General features: G+C 55.2%; 1 protein-coding gene across 4 annotated transcripts in view; it reads right to left on the bottom strand.

The window, feature by feature from the left end:
- The window catches only part of IQSEC1 (IQ motif and Sec7 domain ArfGEF 1), a 402,419-nt gene that overhangs the window by 124,462 nt on the left and 261,617 nt on the right, over positions 1-16,340 (bottom strand). The window contains exon 1 of one of the 4 annotated variants that reach the window (XM_053598863.1): positions 3,797-4,203. The exons of the other annotated variants lie outside the window; for them this stretch is intronic. Within the exon in view, the coding sequence (XP_053454838.1) occupies positions 3,797-3,864 (68 nt within the window). The 5' untranslated portion in view covers positions 3,865-4,203. Of the gene's footprint in view, positions 1-3,796; positions 4,204-16,340 lie in introns of those variants that run through there. 4 annotated transcript variants of the gene reach the window in all.

Consider the following 16,340-nt stretch of genomic DNA (forward strand, 5'->3'; position numbering starts at 1 on the left):
GAAGGGAGGTGCCAGTTCCAAGTGGGAAAGAATTTCCCTGCATCAGAGCTGGTTAGGAATGGCTCAGTTTGGAGGTAGTGAGCTCCCTGTCCCAAGGGGAGTGCCCATAGGGCCTTCCACAGAGGGGCCTCAGATGGCTAATTGTCCAGGAAGCTCCCTGGAAGCTCTCAGAGCCTGGCTGCCAGCTGCTCCCTGGCCATTCTGCTCAGAGCAGCCACTGGGGAAAGGAAGGGGGGCAGGGCCTGTGCAGGGGAACCCACCCCACTCCTACCAGTACCCTGCCCCTTGTGTCCCAAGTGGCTGCCGGGTCCACCAGGAGGCTCAAATGCCCCATTGGCTCTCAAGGGCACAAAATGATTTCTTTCCCAAAATAATCTCAGACGCATAATTAGTTTTCTTGCCTGACTTGAGACAGGCTGAGGATTTATCAGGGTGCTGCCTGACAGGGGCTTGGAGGTGACTGCTCAGAGAAATGGCAGCCACAGCAGAAGCAGGGAGGGGGTAGGGGTGGAGAGCTTGCTTAAGGGTCTTATCTGTTCTTGAGGACTACGGACGCCCTCATCTCACAGGCAGGAAACAGAGGCACAGAGAGGCTGCCTGTCAGGACAGCAGCTGACACGGAGCAGCACCTATGCTGGGGGTGGGGGGCAGGCTTGGGGGGATCATCCTATCCAAACTTCAGAGTATCTCTAAAAGCCACTTCCAAAGGAGAAAGGGGCTGAGCTGGGTTTTGAACTCAGGTGGGCTTGACTCCTGAGCCCGTGTTCTCCCCACTTCACCACTCTGCCTCTGCGGCCCCCAGCAGAGACCTGGAGGAAGAGGGGCACAGCCATGCACTCCACGGGTTCCAAGCCAGCAGAGGCCACTGGTGACCTCACTCAGGAAGCCCACTAGCTAGCACGGTTCCCCCAGCCCGCAGACTAGGAAACAGGCCCAGAGAGGTTCAGCCACTTGCCCAAGACCGCACAGCTCACAACCTACCCTTGCTGCCTTTGGATCACAGTGTGTCTGGCTCCCAAGCTGTCCTGTCCAGGAGAGGGCTCAGAGCTAGAACGATAACCTCAGAGTCCCTGGGCCAACATTCCAGAGACTTTGCCCCAGCTCTGTGGCTGCAGTGGGAAGAAAGCCAGGGCTGCTCCCTGCACACACCTCACGCTTTTCCAGATGTGAGTGGGACCCAGCCAGGGCAATAGGCTCATGCACAGGGGAATCTAAAGACGCAAGTGGAAAACTATGTGCTGTCCGATCACAACCCTCCAATTTGTCCCTGTGGCTGCCGCCAGCTCCACCTCAGGCTGCAGACCTGCTGACTCAGGTCTTCCCTGGCAACTGAGGGGCTGGGATCTCTCCCAGGGCCTGCTCTGGCTGAATCATGGTTCCGTGGCTGACTTGCAAGGGGAGTGGCCTTTGTGGTGGTGGTGGGGGGTGGCTAACAGAATAGGGCAGGGATCCAGGGAGCAGAGCGCTTGCTTCTTCTGGAGCCCACCTCCCCAGCTAACTACAGAGGTGCCCGGTACTTATGGGTGCTAAGTGTGGGTTTGGGGCAAACCCAGTGTTAATTATGTGCCCACACCCACCCGAGCTGCTCTGGTAAGGTGGACACCTGACTATGTTCATGGCTTTCCTGCAAAGCCAGCCTGCCTTTGCAGCTACCAGCGGCCACAAACACTTGGTGAGCACTTACCAAGGTCCACGTAAGGCTCTACCTGACAGCCCTGACGGGCAGCTATATAATTATTCTCATTTCGTGGATGAGGAAACTGAGGCACAGAGAGGCTGGTCTGCCAGGCTCTGTGAGGTGGTGCTGCTCTTTGGGCAAGCAGCAGCTTAGAAGGGGTGAGGGCTCACCCTGGCCTGGCAGGGCATCGTGGGCCTCCCAGTGCTGGGCCCTCTGCATCCTGTAAATAATCCTTGAGGTTTCCAAAGTGCCAATCCCCGGAAACCTCAAGACAGAATGAGACACAGGGAAATCCAGCCATGGTCAGAGGAAAAGCACACAAGGCATTTGCTGAAGCCTAGAGATTGGTTCCCTCCTGCCCAGCCTCTGAGTTACCCACTCAAAGAGGTTATCCCAGAGTCCAGGCCGGGGGCAGGCAGCTACTGACTCACTCCAGCGATGAGCTCTGCCTCTCTCCATTCCCACAGCCAATGACACCCCCTTCCCAAGAGATTACCTCAGCCTTCGATGTCTGCCCAGCTCCCCCCAAACCTGCCTAGGCCCAAGGCCCACCACCCAGGCTGGGGCCCAGGGCCCCAACACTCTTACTGTGACTACTGCAATTATGGTTTCTTATTACAGTAACAGTGAGCTGTATAACTGGGTTTCCCCTTGCCCTTCAGCTGCCAGGAAGCTTGGCAATTTTCACCTGAACAGAAGGACCTCAGGACCCTACTACCTCTGTTCTGTTCTTTTTGAATCCTAGATTATGACATCTTATTCGAAATGGTGCTTTTCCTGGACCTTATTTTAAGAGACGAGGTCTCACTATGTTGCTCAGGCTGAGCGCAGTGGCTATTCACAGGTGCAGTCACTGTGTGCTATGGCTTCTACTCCTCAGCTCAAGGCATCCTCCTGCCTCGGCCTCGTGAGTAGTTGGGGCCACAGACACACCACGGCGCTGGGTATCTGGGTGTCGATTGTGTTACTGTAGGTATTTCCTGTTAGCTGTCACAAGTACTTTGAGAAGGAAGAAAGAAAAGAAAGAAGGAGAAAAGGAAGGAAGGGGAGAAGAAAGGAAGGAAGGAAGGTTGATTTATATAGTTTATATACCAGGTGGGGTGAGGAAAGAAAGAGGGAGACTCTTTCAAGGCCTTAGCCTTTGTAAAACCAGTTAGAGTAAAAAATATGCCCTTAGGTGGTATCAAAAATATGAAGACATCTTTCAAGTAGATGGCTGCTGCCAAGCCCTCCCATCAGCAAATTATGGCCCCATCCAATCACCCTTTACGGAAGAGACCTAAGATCACACACAACCTGGCTTCTTGTTCCCTGGTCTGAATCCTGGCAGCTGCAGAGGCTGGACCCACCATGAATGGGTGTCCTCTCCTCCGGGGCCAAGGAGCTCTGCTCCACTCTCCCTCCCCACTGCCCCACACAGACACATCCCGGCACACCTCCCCAGCTGTCCAGCCGAGAAGACACAACGGCGGCAGAAATCACCCCTACTGCTCCGTGAGCGCTGGCAGTGTGCCGGCCCTGTTCTTGGTATCACCTCATTCAATCCTCACAAGAATCCTAAAAGGATCTGCCGATGAGAAACTTTGGCTGGAGAGGTGAACCCACTTCACAGCACTAATGACGCCAAAACCAGTGCTGAGCCAGGAGACTTGGTGCCTCCATCAGGGCTGAGCGCTCGGCCATGCGATGATTAATGTTTATGGTCACACAAAGTAGCTGCTTACACTGCGCAGTAGGGGTATGAGCTGGAGCCCCATTTCACTGATGGGTAAGAGGCTCAGAGGGGCTGGGGGGCAGGGCCAAGGCCGCACAGCTGTGCCCCATGCCAGCGAGTTACGTAACACCCTACCTGTCTCGGGACTCACTCCCCAAGTGGGTGCTCTGGGCCCCAGGCAAATGCCCACACACTCCCTGGCTGGCCATGGTGCTACTCTCCTCCCTCCTCCTGGCTGGAGACTGCAAGTTGCTCAGGAGGGTGCCAGACACAGCTTTTCCTGCACTCCATACTACTCCCTCCTGGACCCTCACACAGCCATGCAAACTGGCCAGCCTGGGCCCACTTGCCCCACCCGCCAGGTGACAGATGCCAGCAATGCCACCCGCTCATCACCCTGGTACCTGAGGGTCCTCACGGAGACGCAGTATTTCCACATAAGGCTCCACACAGCGCTGCCACCACCCTTCATGCCTGGCTTGCTGAGGGAGCAAGTGGCCCAGGGCCCACGGCCACGGCTTCTGACCCTGGGTCTCCTCCCAGCCAGGGGCTGGCTCTCTTCTCCAGCTCTCAGGTCACTTCCTTCTTCATGGTGGGAAGAAGAAAGAAAAGGCCCAAAAGCTGCGAGAGAGGGATGGCACTGGCTCCCACAGGACACTGCAGGTTTAAGCTGCTGTCCCTGCTGTCCCAGGGCCAGCCTCTGTACTGTCCTATCTGGCTGCTCCAGACCCTCCTGGCCGAGTGGCCCTCTACACACCAGACCCCATGGCTTCTGCACAACCTTGCGCCCGCCTCCCAGCCAGGAGACAGCAGTGGTTTTGGGCCAGGGGAGCAGTGAGTCACTCAGGGCGGGACTGGTGAGGGGCGTCCACCCGGTGAGGGAAAGCGCAGCTGCGGGAGCCTAGGGGCTGGCCCTGTGTCCAGAGGCTGGCCTGGGACAGGAGTGGCAGCTTCAGCTTTGAGGGAGGGAGGTGGGCGGGGAGCTGAGGATGGGCGGGCCGCATCCTCCCTCATCTCCCCAGGGGACTAAACCCAACACCAGCCCTGCCGCCTGCAGTCAGCCCACCCGACCGGATGGCCGAGACCAGGACCAGGGAAGGGGCTGCTCTGCCTGCCCCACTGCTGGAGAAAGCTGGGGGTCGACAGACATCGAAATGAAGACGGTATCAGGGCTGCTCCTCCAGAGAGCGGCGGGCCCCAAGGGTCTCTAGCTGGCAGGCGAGAGGTTTTAGCCCTGCCAAGGCTCTTTGCAGGAGGATGCTGGGTGTGGACCATCCCCCTCTGGCCTTAGTTTCACCTCTGACCACTGTGGGCCAGAGGAGCCCAAGGCACTGGCCTAAGCTCTCCACAGGCCCCAAACTAACTCACCCAATCCTCCCAATGACCTTACAAAGTGGGTTTTATTGTTGGCTTTGTTTTACATGTGAGGAAACTGAGGCATGGTTGGGGCAGTCACTTATCCCAGGTGGCAGACCTAAGAGGTGGGGGGTGGAGATCTGAACCGTGGTGGTCTTGTTCTAAAAGCCCATACTGGGGTCAGAGTGTGCCAGCTCCTTCATGTGGGGGTAGGAGGGTGTGGGATGAAGGGCTGGGCCCTTCTGAGCAGCCGAGGGCCTTGGGGTTGGGGGCATTTACACACTGAGGGCCAGCTGGAGCCCCTATCTTCCCCCCTACCAGCTGCTCCCGGGCACAGCCCAGGGTAGGCAGCTGGGGCTTCCCAGGCAGAGCCCCCAGGGACAATGACTCACAGATGAAGGTCCATGTTCACAGGGTCTACTTTCCACTCACATCCCCCAGAAGGGCAAGCCTGGTACTCTGAAGTGCCCTGGCATCATGTACAGCCATCCCCATCCTAAGGCACAGCAGGGCCTCCATTTCACCCATGAGGAAACTGAGGCAGAGAGGGCTGTCACCTGCCCACAGACACAGTCGGGGATGGTGGACCAGGTCTCCAAGAGCCTGCCTAAGCCTGGGTTCCAGGGCAAAGACCTGCTCTGTCCTCGGGCCTCTAGTCCTGGCCTGTGCAGCATGGGAAATCCACCTTGGATTGCGGCCTGACTCCCACACCAGAGGTCGGCAGCTGCATGCCAGGAAGGAACTTTTTATCTGAAGCAGGTTGTGTTTCTACAGTAGGCTCCCTGGGGGATTCAGGAACCCAAATTTCCCCGTCTTGTTATCAGAAGTGGAGCCCCACCTGCCACGAGTGCACCTCCACAGTGTGTTGGGGGAGCAGCTGCCCAGCCCGGGCTTGCACACCCCCAGTGACGGGAAGCTCACCATCTTTCAAGGCTTCCTGTTCTATCATAGGCCCCACTGACCTAAGGAAACTCTCCCTTGGATATTACTATCCTGTCACTGCTCACACTGGCCTCGCTTCCTTGTGCCACACAGGGTAAGAACTGTATTCAAGGGTTTATCTGGTCCGTTCTCCCAGTAGGGAATTTTGCTCAGTAACTTTAATGGGTAGAGCAGCCCCTGTTTCCATGGCCCTACTCACTCACCCTGACACTCACACACTCACCTACCCACATGCCTCTCCAACTAGCTGTGCACACACTCATCCATCCGTCCACACACCCTGCACATCTTCCTTTCTTCCTGTTATCCATCCACCCACTTCTCCTCATCTAACTTTCTCTTTATCCCTCTGTTTTCCTTTCCTCACATCAGTCTCCTCATCCATCCACCCATCCATCCATCTCTCCATCGGTCCATCTGTCCATCCACCCATCCATCTGTCCATCCACCCATCCATCCATCTATCCATCCACCCATCCATCCATCTCTCCATCCATCCATCTCTCCATCCATCCATCTATCCATCCACCCATCCATCCATCTCTCCATCCATCCATCTGTCCATCCACCCATCCATCTGTCCATCCACCCATCCATCCATCTGTCCATCCTATCCCATCTACTCATCCATCACCTCACTCACTCCCCTCTGGCCTTTGTCCTCCCAGGGCCTATGGATGGGGTCTATCCAGTTAACTGCAGCAAGCTCTTTTTCTTCCTGCGCCATCTTCCTAAACCCTCCTCCCAGTCTTCCTGCCAGCCTTTGCCTCTTGCCTAGTCCTCAGGTTTCCATCCCTGGCCTGTCACATCCCTGACGCATGTGAGGCCTTTATGCCCCATGCCCTTGTATTGGCCAGGTTGCCCATTCAGGCTCTGATTTCCCACATCTCCTGGGCCATGCAGCTCCAGGGACACTCCGCTGGAAGGGGCATTTGTCACATGCACATGACAGGCCTATTCTGTGCTAAATACCAGTCAGAGCAGGCACATGGCAAAGAAAGGTGAGTGGCACTTTGTCCCCGGAGGTGATCTGAGAGAGAAGGTGTCATTTGTAGGCAAGGCCAGGAAAAGACTATAGGACCAGAGGTCCGAGACTCTCCTGGGAGCCCCTGGGCCTCACTTTGGTCCTCGTGACTATGTCCACCTCTGTTCACCTCCTTTCCAACACCACCATACTAAGGCCCCCCTGCCCCTGGTTTACAGATGGAGAGACTGAGGCACATGGGTAGGCATGGCTTTTCCAAGCTCCCAGAGGGCATCGCCTGGTTCTCAGAAGGCTGCTTCCATGGCTTTGATGGGGCTGGGAGAGACTCAGGGACAGCCAGGAGGAGTGTGAGGACACAGGGGAGAGGCTGGCGGCTCCACCACAAGAGGTCAATTCATGAGCCACATGCCCTGCTCTCCGTTGTGGAGGTGACCCTTTTCTTTTTTGAGACAGAGCCTCAAGCTGTCGCCCTCGGTAGAGTGCCGTGGCTTCACACGGCTCACAGCAACCTCCAACTCCTGGGCTTAAGCGATTCTCTTGCCTCAGCCTCCCAAGTAGCTGGGACCACAGGCACCCACCACAATGCCCAGCTATGTTTTGGTTGTAGTTGCCATTGTTGTTTGGCAGGGGTGGGCTGGATTTGAACCTGCCAGCTCTCGTGTATGTGGCTGGCACCTTAGCCGCTTGAGCTACAGGCGCCAAGCTGTGGTGGAGGTGACCCTTACAGACCTGCTTTTTGAAAGTCTTGCCAGCCCCACACCACTTGCCCAACTTCAAACATAAGCTGCTGGAGGCTCCTGCACGAGCCCATCACTACGCCAGGGTGACTGTGGGAGAGACTGCCACGCAGCGGGATGCCTGTGCGTGTCCATCACTGCGCCAGGGTGACTGTGGGAGAGACTGCCACGCAGCGGGATGCCTGTGCATGTCCATCACTGCGCCAGGGTGACTGCAGGAGAGACTGCCACGCAGCGGGATGGCTGTGCGTGTCCGTCACTGCGCCAGGGTGACTGCAGGAGAGACTGCCAAGCAGCGGGATGCCTGTGCGTGTCCTGGGCTCCCCCATCTCTGCAAGTGTCCCCACCATGTCCTCTCCCAGACTCTCAGCAGCTCTGAGGGGTGGGCATCATTATCCCGTTTTATGGATAAGGAGACTGAGTTTCCAAGGGCTTTGTTTCCTAAATGCTGTTTCTACGCCTCATCTTCACTCTTACAGAGGCTTCTCCTTGACCATGGGGCAGACTCCTCATTCATCTTTGACTCCTTTGTCCCTGCATGAGTTATTTCCTCTCTCCATGCCTCAGTTTGTCCCTCTGCAAAATGGGAGTAAGAATGCCTACCCTCCTGGCTGTGGTGAAGAATAAGTGACACCATGGAACCATGTGATGCTGGGTATGAGACTTAACCTTTCAGTATCACTGTCTGCTCACTGAGTGTGAGCTGGTCCACTCATTTGAAAAGTGCCTGGCAGGCCCGGCGCCGTGGCTCACGCCTGGGACCCCAGCACTCTGGGAGACCGAGGTGGGTGGATTGCTTGAGCTCAGGAGTTCAAGACCAGCCTGAGCCAGAACAAAAGTCTGCCCCTTTAAAATAAAAAAACAGCTGGATGTTGTGGCAAGTGCCTGTAGTCTCAGGTCCTCGGGAGGCCGGGGAGAGAGGACTGCTTGAGCCCAACAGTTTGAGTTTGCAGTGAGCTACAATACCATGGCACTCTACCGAGGGTGACAGAGTGAGACTCTGTCTCAAAAAAAGAAAAAACAAAAAAATCCTGGCACTGCTGTGCCTGTGTTAAGTGCTCAGTGCTGGTGGGTCAGTGCCCCCTTACTCTGCAGGACACAGGGAGCCACAGCAGGAGGTGGGGGGTGAGGGCAGGTCTGCACAGATCATTCACACCCGCAGCTGTTCCCTCTTCTCAGCCACAAGACCTAGGCTGGGCTTTGCGGAGAACTGGCTGGCCCTCCACCCTCAGTCCGGTGACTAACCCAGCCCACTGGGGATGAAGTCACTGATGCCAGGGCAAAGAAAAGGATGCATTTGTTCCCTAGGATATGCTGACGCCATGGTGAACTTGGCCTCTGAGGGCAAGACGAGGCTTAGGGATTGTGCACACTTGATGGAGGAGGCAGCTGGCAGAGCAGGAAGGGTAAAGACCCCTTCCGGGGGGGTGTTGAGGACTGGCAGGGAGTGCTTCCCTCCTCTGGGGGTCAAGTGAAGGTCCATGACCATTGGTCTAGCCTCTAGGTCCAGCTATATTTGTCCCCTGTACTTGCCTGGTGAGGCCTTGCCTGTGTGGTCTTAGGGCCCTGAAACCCTCCAACTTCTGCTTCTGACTTAAGGGCAAGCCACTGATCCATGTCTGTGTAGCTCACCTGCTAACTGGGCACACACACTCACTCCCTCCCGGACAGCTGGGGGTGGGAGGAGGGCCCTGCCCATTCTCTGGGTCTGTGTGGCCTCTCCAGTGGCTTCCCTGCCTTTTGGCCCATCTCCCACTGTTTACTGTAAGGGTCACTCTTAACACCCAAAACCCTTCCCACAGCTGGCCATCACCTACCAGAGGAAGGCTGAACCACTGTGGGGTGGGCAACCACTGCTGCCATCTGCGATGTGCCCTGAGCTTCCTGACATCCCCAGCCCTCTGTGGTCTCTGAGTGTGCCCACCTGGACCAAGAATCCTGCACACTTGGGCAGGTTATTTTCCACATGCCACACTCTGCTCTGGGTCCAGGGATGGCCTCCCCTGGCTCCCATGCCCTCCTGGTTCCTGTCAGGGATGGTCAATGAGAGGCCCTGGCAGGAGATCACGGTATTTGCTGCCTCGGCTCCCTCCTCCCCTCATGCCACACAGCTCTCTCTCTCTATTCCTGGATTCATGCAACCGTTCCTGCCCCCCGTCTCAGGCCCAGGGTTGGATAGGACTCCCACTGCTGCCAGCTTGGGGGCCACACCTCCCTCTGTTGCCTCCCTGAATTCCCTGAATTCGCTGCCCTGCATGCTGACCCTGATGGGGGTCAGCACACTTCTCTTCAGGCCCAGCTTTAAGGCCACCTCCTCGAGGACACCAATTATTCATGTGTTTGTTCCTTCATTCCGTCAATGTCAATCATTTGCCTTACTCTGTGTCAGACATGGCTTGAAGACTTGGCAAACAAAGTTGTGGAGCCTCGTGGGGCTGACCTTCCGGTGGGAGAAAGGGCCAGGACCAAGGGAACAAACAGCGATCATTTCTAATAGCAGTCTGTGCCACCAACAGGATGCCTAAGCACAACCATGATGAGCTTGGTGATGAGCTTCCCCGGCTGCCTGTCCTGTCTAGGAGCCCACCCTTTCCTGCCCCACATTCCCTCTGTGCACTGGGCTTGGGCAGCAGCCCTGTCCCCTGCCTGCAGACGGTCTGCACCCACATCTCTCTCTCCCCGCGAGAGCCCACATAAGCAGGGGTCGGACTGTGTGGGAGAATCTGTGTAGCTTCGTTCTTTGCATGCATTATCTGAACAGTCTTCACGATCACTCTACGAAGCAGCAGTCTTTACCATCCCCCCTTTTTGTTTTAACAAATCAACAAACTGAGGTTCAGATGCTGAGGTTAGATTCCCAGGATGAAATCTAAACCCAGCTCTGCCCTCTGACTCCAAAGCTGAAAATACAATAAACCACCTGTCATTGATATTTGCGGACTTCCAGGGGGTGCCTAGAGCAGTGCTAGGCACAGGCAGACACTTGACACTCAGGCCAAATTGGCTAACTTGGAAAGCTCTAACCACCCTGCTTCTTGAGCAGCACTGGCCTTGTGAGGAGGGGACACTGGGAGGCCCTACTTTCTTTCTTTTTTTATGTAATACTGTTTATTTAACTTCAAAAACATTTCAGCATTCTAAACATACAAAAAAATAACAGCATTGCAAATGTGTTTAAGTATAGAAGGTTCTTAAACTTTCTTTCTTTTTTTTTTTTTTTTGGCCAAGGCTGGGTTTGAACCCGCCACCTCCGGCATATGGGACTGGTGCCCTACTCCTTGAGCCACAGGTGCTGCCTGGTTCTTGAACTTTCATTGATGCAATGGCTCTTCCGCTTGCCACTTTGCCAACAATGAAGAGTTCTACGTTTTGTTTTAAAACAAACAGTTTAAAAACTACCGCACTTAACTAAAAAAAAAAAAAATCCAAACACTTCTCATGCCAGCTGACCCCCCTTTGTCCATAGCTAAGAATGGCAGCAGAATGCTATGTCACTATATACAAAAACAAGACCACCTGAAGCTAAATGGACGCCCGCTGCAGTATCAACAGGTCCAGCTCATAGTGCACGCCCTGAGCTATGGCCCCTCAAGAGGGCATCTTTCCCCAGGGCCTGAACACCAAGCAGGGAGCAGCAAGAGTTGGTCTCGGTTGTTTTGTTGTTTTTACAAACCATAGATATGTACAGTTGATAACTCAGGATTTCTAGCCAATAACCATATAGTTAACACCACCTTACAAATTAAAAAAAAAAAATGCCAGAAACATCTTTAAATGCCTTGTCACACCAACAGCAAAGTGCACAGAGTGAGAACACGAGAGTGCCTTTTCATTTTAAAAATGTTTGGAGGGCTATGTCAACTAATGAGATGAAAATGTGTCAAATATTCTATGAAACAAGTGTATGGTGCCCCATGATCATATTGATGTACACAGCTACGATTTAATAAAAAAAAAAATTTGGAAATATGTACAATTTTGATACAGTTTCAGGGTGCTCCAGACGCCCATGGCCACTTCATGTAAACCACTGACAATTTCTAGAGCACTTGGAGACTACGATATGATCGTGATCCAATTTTGTGATTAAACCTAATGAGGGCAATAGACATTTCTCAATTAAGAGATGGGTCATTTACGGTGCTCCCCTACTCCAGGTTATGCACAAGGAGACAGATAATGGTGGCGCCTATGGTTCAAAGGAGTAGGGCACTGGTCCCATATGCCGGAGGTGGCAGGTTCAAACCCAGCCCTGGCCAAAACTGCAAAAAAAAAACAAAAGAACAAAAACAAGGAGACAGATAAACAGTTTTTTATTCATCCTCCTCCTCCTCCTCTTCATCTTCCTCTTCCACCTTTTTCCTGGCAACTTTAGTGGGACCCTTTGCTTCATCAAACTTTCCTTTAGCCTTATAGTCAGCGACGTCCTTCTCATCCTCTCCTTCAGCTTGGCTGCCTTAGTGATATAAGGCTGCTTTTCGCTGTCACTTAAGTTATTCCATATCTCACCCAGTTTTTTTGCCACATCTCCAATAGAGATACCAGGATTTGTAGACATGATCTTGGGGCGGAATTCTGAACAGAAGAGGAAAAATCCAGACGGTGGCCTCTTGGGGGCATTAGGGTCCTTCTTCTTTCCTCCTTTAGCTGGTCCATAATCCTTCATTTCCCGATCATAGCGGACTTTATCAGCCTTTGCCATTTCATCAAATTTAGACTTCTCTTTCCCAGACATTGCCTTCCACCTTTCACAGCACTTCTTGGAAAATTCTGCAAAATTGACAGGGACCTCTGGGTTTTTCTTCTTATGTTCTTCTCTGCATGTTTGCACAAAGAAGGCAGAGGCAGACATCTTGCCCTTTGGTTTCTTGGGGTCACCTTTAGCCAGCTTGACTGTATTGTTCGCTAGTCTCGAGGCCCTGCTTTCTAAGGGAGCTGAGAGTGTTGGGTCATGGCAGAGAGTGGGCTCTGGCCTCCTGGGCAGTGGCCACCCTGGGCTCCACCATCTCATCTCAGGCCTGGGATGGCCACTAATGGCCCAGCAGGCAGGCAGGGACTGGCCACTGACTCTTGCGAAAGAAAGCAGAGAGGTGCTTCCCCTGCCCATTTTGGGGAGCATGAGGCTGGCATCTGAGAGGAGACCATGAGGGGGGTGGCCAAGGCAGGGGCAGAAAGGTGGGGACAGGTTGTTAGATTATAGACAAATTTTAAAAGTATAGCTGGTAGAAATCACTCATCAGTAAGATGAGGAGGTGAGAGAGAAAGAGGAGTGGAGATGGTGCCTGGGTTTCCAGCCTGAATAATCAGAAGGATGAAGGGTCCGTCGATGGTGAGTGGGACGTGGGGACAACTGTTGGGGAGCAGGTTTGGGGGAAGACTGGGTGGACAGGGTGGTGGGGACTCTGCCCAGCTCTGCACAAGTGAGCGCTCTGGGTAGACAAGGTGGTGGGGACTCTGTCCAGCTCTGCGACTGCCGCTCTGCATGAGTGAGCGCTCTGGGTGGACAGGGTGGTGGGGACTCTGCCCAGCTCTGCACGAGTGAGCACTCTGAGTAGACAGGGTGGTGGGGACTCTGTCCAGCTCTGCGACTGCCACTCTGCATGAGTGAGCGCTCTGGGTAGACAGGGTGGTGGGGACTCTGCCCAGCTCTGCGACTGCCACTCTGCATGAGTGAGCACTCTGGGTAGACAGGGTGGTGGGGACTCTGCCCAGCTCTGCGACTGCCGCTCTGCATGAGTGAGCGCTCTGGGTAGACAGGGTGGTGGGGACTCTGCCCAGCTCTGCGACTGCTGCTCTGCATGAGTGAGCGCTCTAGGTGGACAGGGTGGTGGGGACTCTGCCCAGCTCTGCGACTGCCGCTCTGCATGAGTGAGCGCTCTGGGTGGACAGGGTGGTGGGGACTCTGTCCAGCTCTGCGACTGCCGCTCTGCATGAGTGAGCGCTCTGGGTAGACAGGATGGTGGGGACTCTGCCCAGCTCTGCGACTGCCACTCTGCATGAGTGAGTGCTCTGGGTGGACAGGGTGGTGGGGACTCTGCCCAGCTCTGCACGAGTGAGCACTCTGAGTAGACAGGGTGGTGGGGACTCTGTCCAGCTCTGCGACTGCCGCTCTGCATGAGTGAGCACTCTGGGTAGACAGGGTGGTGGGGACTCTGCCCAGCTCTGTGACTGCCGCTCTGCATGAGTGAGCGCTCTGGGTGGACAGGGTGGTGGGGACTGCCCAGCTCTGCCGACTGCCGCTCTGCATGAGTGAGCGCTCTGGGTAGACAGGGTGGTGGGGACTCTGCCCAGCTCTGCACGAGTGAGCACTCTGAGTAGACAGGGTGGTGGGGACTCTGTCCAGCTCTGCGACTGCCGCTCTGCATGAGTGAGCACTCTGGGTAGACAGGGTGGTGGGGACTCTGCCCAGCTCTGCGACTGCCACTCTGCATGAGTGAGTGCTCTGGGTGGACAGGGTGGTGGGGACTCTGCCCAGCTCTGCGACTGCCACTCTGCATGAGTGAGCACTCTGGGTAGACAGGGTGGTGGGGACTCTGCCCAGCTCTGTGACTGCCGCTCTGCATGAGTGAGCGCTCTGGGTGGACAGGGTGGTGGGGACTGCCCAGCTCTGCCGACTGCCGCTCTGCATGAGTGAGCACTCTGGGTGGACAGGGTGGTGGGGACTCTGCCCAGCTCTGCGACTGCCGCTCTGCATGAGTGAGCGCTCTGGGTGGACAGGGTGGTGGGGACTCTGCCCAGCTCTGCGACTGCCGCTCTGCATGAGTGAGCACTCTGGGTAGACAGGGTGGTGGGGACTCTGCCCAGCTCTGTGACTGCCGCTCTGCATGAGTGAGCGCTCTGGGTGGACAGGGTGGTGGGGACTGCCCAGCTCTGCCGACTGCCGCTCTGCATGAGTGAGCGCTCTGGGTGGACAGGGTGGTGGGGACTCTGCCCAGCTCTGCAACTGCCGCTCTGCATGAGTGAGCGCTCTGGGTGGACAGGGTGGTGGGGACTGCCCAGCTCTGCCGACTGCCGCTCTACATAAGTGAGAGCTCTGATTTTTCAGATGTCAGAAATTCAGATCTTTACATAAAAGCTCTTGTTTTTAGATGTTTGCAATAAATTCAAACTTACAGTGCCACATGGGCAAGCCACATGAAGTACATCTGTGGACGTGGGGCCCACAGGCCATTCTTGTATCCTCTGCTCCTGCTCACCTTTCCAGGTTCATTGGGAGGCTGCCTGCGCGACTGCTCCAGCTACAGAGATGCTGCGGCCCCGCCCAGCTCCTGAAGAACTGAAAATAGCACACTGGGAGTGATCTGAGGGTGGGTGCAGGTAGGGTTTGCTTATCCACTTCTCACGCTCCCAGAACATGATTCGGCCCAGTGGAGGAGTTAGTGAATGAATACTTGATGAATGAATGAGCAGGTCTCTACCTGATCCACCTGCCTTTCATTTTGCAAATGAGGAAATTGAGGCCTGGAGAAAGGACATGATCTGCAAGGGTAGGATCTGGGGCCAGGGCCTGCTCGCCCGGTCTCTGTCAGCTGACCCCAGGGCCAGGCCAGACGGAAGTGTTAAGACAATTGCACAATCCGATCAAGTTTTGCCACTGGAGGGAGAAACAGGATCCTGGGCAGCTCCTGAGGATCCGGGCAGAGCATTTTGGGGGATGTCTCTCCAGGAACTTGCTAAGGTGGCCCCCAGCTGGGGTCACGGCAGAGCCAGACCCTAGAACTGGTCACCTCTGCAGGTGTGGGACAGAAGGAGCCCCAGAAGGCAGGACTGAGAACAGGAAACAATCAGAGAGACAGCCTGGCCCCTCAGGGGAGAGAGCCCATCGCATTCCTTGTCAGCTGCGGGGATGGCAAACAGTACAGGGCCTTCAGGGTTGGTGCTCAGATCTGCTCTGCAGAGAAAGCAGACAACATGGGCTATTGAGGCTCCAGCCCAGCTCCTCCGTGTCAGAGATGGAGACATAGAGTCTCCCCGCCGTCAGGAACATCAGGTAGTCACATAGCATGGCACCAGCAGACCCGGGACTCTGGATCAGGGTCCCAAATGAGCTGAGCTGCACTGGCCATGGGGTCCTGCCAAGCCCATCACCAGCCTCTTTCCTGCCTCTGTGTCTTTATCCACAAAAGAAGAAAAAGAGAAGCCACCTCCAGGAGGGCTGTGAAGATCACACAGGTGGAAGGTGCCGGTGCTGTGAGAACGTGCCTTGCGAAGCTGTGCAGAGGGTCACGGACACGCACCTATGCCCTCCTCGGCCCTCATCTCTCAGCTCTCTACATGTGGCAGTCCTTAGTGTTCAGCACGACGCAGTCCCCTGCCAACCCCACGGTAGGAACAATGCCTCGTGGTCACTGAGCACTTCTTGCAGCCAGCACTGGACGTGAGATCAACTCGCTTACTCCCAGAGCCCAAACTCGAGCAGCTCCTGTCGTTACTTTGTCTATAGGGCGAAGAAACTAAGGCCCAGAGAGGTTCACAAACGTATCCAGGGTCAGACAACAGTAAATGCTAGGGCTGGGAACTGAACTGAAGCAATCTCTCTAAAATATCCTCCATAGCTCTCACACAGCAGGTGCTTCACCCAGGAAGCAGGTCCTTCCCAGCGTCTCAGCTAAACAACTTACGTCAGGCTGTGCCTATTCCCTAGCTCCTTCTTGGGCAAAGAAGAAAAACTGCTCCTTTCAATCTCACATTCTGAACTGAGAGGCCTAAATTCTTTGGTCCCTGGGTCCTGACTTCCTGGGTCCTGCCTAACAAGTCAGGAGATCCCCAACAGAAGCCTTTCCCTGGACTGTGGGTGAGTGTGTGTATGCACATGCCCACACACAAACCCCTTTCCCAAAGGATCGGGGGCCTGCAGCAGCCTCAGCCAGGCCCTTGCCCCCTCACTGGCCTCCTTTCGTGGTCATCTGCCTCTGGGTTGCTTCCGAA

This window comes from Nycticebus coucang, chromosome 8 (genome assembly GCF_027406575.1).
Source record: "Nycticebus coucang isolate mNycCou1 chromosome 8, mNycCou1.pri, whole genome shotgun sequence".
NCBI classification, from domain to species: Eukaryota; Metazoa; Chordata; class Mammalia; order Primates; family Lorisidae; genus Nycticebus; species Nycticebus coucang.